The sequence below is a fragment of the Coenobita brevimanus genome, chromosome 14 (genome assembly GCF_032717465.1).
Source record: "Coenobita brevimanus isolate Jiangsu-jjx chromosome 14, ASM3271746v2, whole genome shotgun sequence".
Classification (NCBI taxonomy): domain Eukaryota; kingdom Metazoa; phylum Arthropoda; class Malacostraca; order Decapoda; family Coenobitidae; genus Coenobita; species Coenobita brevimanus.
The window spans coordinates 42,225,436-42,231,435 of record NC_136967.1 but is presented as its reverse complement, the minus strand read 5'-3'; the positions used below and the strand labels follow the sequence as shown (position 1 = coordinate 42,231,435).

The window sequence follows — 6,000 nt, the reverse complement described above, 5'->3', positions numbered from 1 at the left end:
CCTAAGTTGGTATCACAGTCTTACTGGTGTTTTGTGGTGAGATAATGGTACTAAAATATGAAGATCTTTAGCTTGCCGGTAGAAATAAATTTTGAAGCAAAAGTGTCCTGTGAAATACGTATAATGTTTACCCTAGCTTATCTGATATATGCAGTTTGTACTAATCACATAATTTAATGTCATCCTATCAACAGCTGGAAAATATTTTTGAATGATGCTGACACTGGTTCAAGGAAACTGTTGAGGTCAACATTTTGATCGTGGTATCAGGACAATTGCCCCCTGGACAAGTGTCCCCCGGGCAACTGCCCCCGAACAACTGCCCCCGGACAACTGTCCCCTGGACAAATGCCCTCCAAACAACTGCCCCCTGGACAATTGTCCCCATATAATAACTGCCCCCCAGACAATTGCCTCCTGCCAAAGATTAGGTTAGGTTAGGTTAGACACTTGCAACCATTTGTACAGTGAATTGGGTGATATTAGCAGAGGTATTTGTCTGGGGGGCAGCTGTCCCGGGTGAATGTTGTCCTACGGGGACGATTGTCCGGGGGGCATTTGTTCAGGGGGCAATTGTACTAGAACGATACAGTAAATCATAAACATTAAACTCCCTCAAACCTCAGCGGTCTGTTCTATTGCTTTATGTGCTGTTTTGGCACTCCTCTAGTTCACGGTATATTCTAGGGTGGGAGTGGGTATTTAAGTATCATAGCCTAATTACATACAGTATATCACATGATTGCACCCAGCAGAAACTCAGCTCAACATCGCATGTAGATTTTCCAATTCACAAACATTTAGCTTCAGCAAATCACAGTTCCACGTGCTCTTATCGCTACACTCTTCAAAAATCATGTGTGGAATATGATTGTTGTGGGTTGATGGAATATGTTGTCCTTCGGCTCCATGGAGTAGGAAAATATACATCTGTTGGCATTTATTTGTTAATTGTCGGCCTCTTCCAGATGGAATTGATTAATCAAATGTTCTATTCACTGTAAACTTTAATCTCTGTGTACATCATATTGTCAGATAAACTACGGCAAGATACTGCGAGGCTAACTGTGAAGCATGTGGCTCTGTATTCTGTTGCAACTCCCATGATAAACAATAGTAAAACTGCAGACCCGTAATATTGTGATACAGTTTATTTAAGAGCTGACGTGATTTTCGTTCACTAGGATTAGAACTTGATTTGCATTTCCCGCTCCCCTCTGTTTCGAACTACAGCACTCTACGTAGCTGTATACCATTCTTTATGTGGCTATGGGCTTCATCGACGCTGTCCCAGTATTTCGACCTGTACCAAGAGAATTACCACTATTACTTAACCAACTGTCTCAAATAGCGGCCTTCCTAAGATTCGTCTGATTTTCTTTGGTCCCCCATGTTCCTAGAAAATATTCACTAATCCAAGAAACATAACTCCACGCCAAAAAGCCCTCAATACATTTCCTATTATAAAGGTTAAGGAAAATTAATTAGTGCTGTAATTTTGATGATTATTTTTCTAATAACTACATAGTTGCATAATGCAATCTCAGCTCTTGAGGGCAAGGATTTATATACTGTATTTCATATACGTATAATGATTAACTTCTGCATTCATATTGCAGAGTTTCTAAATTATATCATTAGTTAACAAAATTACAGTTTATCAGGACTATAGCTGATATGTGACACCTGCGGCTCCTGCGTGAACAAATGTGTCAATAAGGTCGACTTAGATGTTTGATTTTATAAAGCTCCCCTTAACTAAAAATATAGGTAATGGACTAACAACTTACTCATGCTCAATTTTTTACATTTACGTTAAGATACAAGGAGAATGTGTTGGCAGCATCGAGGCAGCTGCGGGATCAGCTGACGACGCCACAGGAGAGGGCCGTGTTCTGGACGGAGTACGTCATCCGTCACCGGGGGGCACCGCACCTGAGAAGTCCTGCGGCCCAACTCTCCTGGGTGGAGTTCCTCATGCTGGACGTATTGTTCTTCTTCCATGTGGCCGTCTTTATCTCCATCTTCATCTTGCGTCTAGTCAGGAGAGGCATTTCAACACTAGTGTTTGGTAGGGTCAGCCATAAAGAGAAATCTCAGTAATATGCTGAGCATCAGTCATTCAGTATATCATTACTTATGATGGTAACTTCAGAATATTTAACATGAGCAAAGCTATTTTTCTTATAACTGAAGGTCTCTGAATAGCACAAGTATTAGCTACAAAACCAGATTTATGTCTTGACGCTAATGTCCATTTCACCTGCCACTCCATGGGCTGCAAGTCTAACTGTGCATTGTAGCCTACTCATGGGCTAGACAATGGCCCAGTAAAACCGGGCCATGGATTAGACAAGCGGGAGTCACCTCCTTGTGTGTGTGTGTGTGTGTGTGTGTGCAATGGGGACTTGAATACGCAATTGCCTGGTAAGGTTTTTATTTTTAATGTTTCTTAGACTTTTCCATGTACAGTTGACAACACAGTTTCTTAAGCATTGGACAGCCCATGTGAGTCATTTGAATATAATGTTATAATTACACACCCAGTTCATATTTCTGTAATTATAGCATAAGGATATGAAATATGACTTTAATAATGATTTGTGTACTTGTTGAGACGTAGAAATAAACGAACTATAATGCTGACATAATATTGTTTACTTGTTTGGTGTTACTATTCTCTTTTTCTCCTGTCCACCTAGACTTTCATCTTAAGACACTTCTTAAATTCCTCCTCAATGATAGGTTTGTCATCCATTTCTTGTGCCTTACATACAGTGTCACATAGCTTGTTTAACTTCTTCTTAACACTCTTCTTCTAATTGAATCTCTTACCTTAGGGTACGTACACAAAGAAAGCAGGTTACCGGCTTACTGGTGACCAGTGCCGACTAGAGCCGGGAGTCAGCACTGGTGGGGGGACACATAGGATGCAGGTTTCCTGCAACAAGGTTACCGAAATCCCGGGATACCAACTCCGGCAATCAGCAATGGGAGGTAGTAGTGGGCCAACTGCTCTACCCTAAACATGTCTAGCTGTTCTTTCACTCACATATATCAAAATTTAACTGTACTCAGTACCTTAAAAATAAGTTTATTGAAATGCAATATAAAGACCAGCACTGGCAGGAACGTGTGGTATTCTCGTAAAATATATCATATACGGTAACAAAGATAAAATATTACACTTAATACAGAAAGTCCTTAAACTATTGTATGCAAAAATATAAATAAAGCCCATAAAGTATCAAAGTATGGATAAATATTATAGACACACTTTATATATATTAAATTTACTGTAAAACTTTTATGCAGAATACAAACATGGAACATCTCTTCTGTTATATTTTATTTTATTGCTAATTCGATATAATAATAAAGACAATACATATATATATATATATATATATATATATATATATATATATATATATATATATATATATATATATATATATATAACAGACTACAGTAAATGGTAAATAACCTACCTTCACACTTCATTGTTTTGGCCATATGTTTTCAGCATTTGTCAACGATGTTTCTGTTTGTGTCTCTTGTCTCCCTTGTCCCATACTGGGGGCTTCTCAAGCACACATGCAATTATGACTTCAACGACCACCATGGAGAGCAGTAAACAGCAGGCACAGAGTCAAATGTTCCACGTCAACCCGCGCTGGCAAAGCAGGAATGAATGGTCTGTTCATTCCGGTAAACTTGTCGGCGCAGGTACCCTGCGCCGACATGCTTAAACCTGCTTCTACTATGTGCGGCCACACTTAATAATATGGGTATATCGTGGCGCTTCTCGGCATCAGTAGGCGCTGGTAACCAGTAAGCCGGTAACCTGCTTTCTTTGTGCATGTACCCTTAACTGGCAGTTTGTCTTTACTGGTTACAGAAGATCAACGTTTTGCGAGTTCCTCTGCTTTTCCTGTCGGGTTACTGTGTAATAGCTTGCTTTTTTTCTCTCCTTGAATAATATCGATCTTCCTCGCTATTCTTGTTGTGGTGTTTAATGGTTGATTGTCTGCAGTAATTTTCTCTTGCCTTCAGCCACTTGTTGTACCTGTTTTTCCATTCTTTTAAAAATCGTCAGGTTTTCAGGGCTTGGATTATTTCCCCATTTTTTTCTTTACTGGCTTATATTTTTTGTTGACCCTTTTGACTGCATCATCATTGCTACATCATCTCATGATCGCATTTGGCTGACTTCTAGATCCTCCTTTCTTACTGGTGGTAATTGCTGATTCAAGGTTGTTTACTAGGTCTTCATTGAACTCGTCTGTTGATAGAGGTGTGTAATTTTCTTACCAATGTTCCAGCTTATTCTTATGATGTCCTTCTGCTTGGCAGGAATGGCGATTTATTTTCTAGGCCTGACGATTCTCCTAAAAGTTGCAGTGATTTCTACTTCGGCATATAAAGCAATATGGTCGGAGGTAAGGGTGTCCACAGTTTCACTGCTGTAATTCAGTTCTGGGTCATTGATGATGCAAATCTAATCCAGCCTGTTTCCCTGCATGTGTGTTGCTTCTGGTTGGTTGAGAGGCTTGATTACCGTATGTGTGCTTGTGAGTTGTGAGTATAGGATGACTCCATTTTGGCTTGCCTAGATGCATTACTGCCTAATCTTGGATTCACAGCATTCAGATCTCCAGCAATTATCATAAGTACATCTCTTGTCTGTAGGTAAACCTGGTCTAGATTCAGCTTGCCATATCCAGTATACGCATTGACAGCCTAAAAGAACACTCTCCCTTTTTCATCAGAGATGCCAACAGTGAGTGTCTAACTGTCCTCTCCGAGAAAGAATGTGGGGTTCAGCCTGACAGGTATGGTGTTCTTGATATAGGTGATGAGACCCCGATGTCCGGTGTAGGTGTTGCCAGTGCACTGTCTCTCAAAGCTGTCAACGGTGAATTGGTGATAGCCAGACAGGTCCAATTTGTCGTTCTCACAATGTTTAGTTTGCTGAAGGCAGACAATATCAATGTTGTTTTCTAGCAAATACTGTTGTAGTTCGATGTATATGTGCCTCAGTCCGTTGATGTTCCATGTCATTTGAGTGAGGCGTTAATGGTCATGGTCAACCCGTGTCTGGTCAGTGTTTTATGCCAGATAAGTAAGGTCCTTGAGCTTGTCAATTCCTTCTGCTACTTTGGTGATCATTATGACAAGCTCTGGGTTTGGTTGATGTGCTGATTCCTTTAGCATACTTCTCACATTTTTGAGAAGTCTCTTGGCCAGGGGAGCCTCTTGTTGACAACGTTAATGGCTTTCTGGCATTGCTCTGTTCCATATTCTTTGTCATAGGGGGTGAAGGATAGCGATGCTTTGTCTTGCTTATAATTCTTATCATTCTGTCGTGAGCAATGTTCTTTTTTATTTGGGGTTGTTTCATCTTTTTCATTCTCATCACTCTGTCCTGAGTGTTGTTCCTTCCGTAGGTCTGCGATGATCCTCTTCATATCTGCAACTTTCTTCAAGTCATTCATCTCTGTGAGGTTCTCTTTAATTTGCTTGATTGCGTTACATATGCTGTCAGTTCTACTGTTGATAGTAGAATATGCTGCATTAGCTCACGCTGCCTATGAGGGTGCCAAGAAATTCGTATTTTGCGAGTTGTGGTTCTGGTTATGGAGTGCAGGGTGGGGAGTTGTGGTGGACAGGGGTTCAGGGTAGGTTGTGGTGGGCAGGAGTGCTGCTGCTGATTGTGGTGTGAATTCATGTGAGGGATGACAGCGTCTTGTGTTGGGAATTTGAACTACACTGGAGGTCTGTGCAGGCTTACCATCCCTAGATATGTGCACACAATTTACAGAATTTGCAATATGATTTCCTACACAGTTTGCACACTTAAGGGTAACTTTTTCACCTCCTTATTTTAACAATACATACTGATGACGGGTGGTTCTCTGCACATTGCCTACATTTAAGTGTACAATTTGTCTTTTTCTTCTTCGCTAGGTTCATGATTCCAGCTACAGGAAACTCCAC

General features: G+C 40.5%; 1 protein-coding gene and 1 pseudogene across 1 annotated transcript in view; one reads left to right on the top strand and one right to left on the bottom strand.

Moving 5' to 3' along the window:
• The window catches only part of LOC145390377 (UDP-glycosyltransferase UGT5-like), a 13,700-nt gene extending 8,693 nt beyond the window's left edge, over window positions 1-5,007 (top strand). The window contains exons 6-10 of the mRNA XM_080265324.1: window positions 1-5; window positions 1,821-2,076; window positions 2,841-2,951; window positions 3,527-3,633; window positions 4,773-5,007. The exon at window positions 1-5 is cut by the window's left edge and continues 215 nt beyond it. Of these exons, the coding sequence (XP_080121450.1) occupies window positions 1-5; window positions 1,821-2,076; window positions 2,841-2,951; window positions 3,527-3,633; window positions 4,773-5,007 (714 nt within the window). The remainder of the gene's footprint in view (window positions 6-1,820; window positions 2,077-2,840; window positions 2,952-3,526; window positions 3,634-4,772) is intronic.
• A 584-nt stretch (window positions 5,008-5,591) lies between these two features.
• Window positions 5,592-6,000, bottom strand: part of LOC145390376 (UDP-glycosyltransferase UGT5-like) — a 115,214-nt pseudogene continuing 114,805 nt past the window's right edge.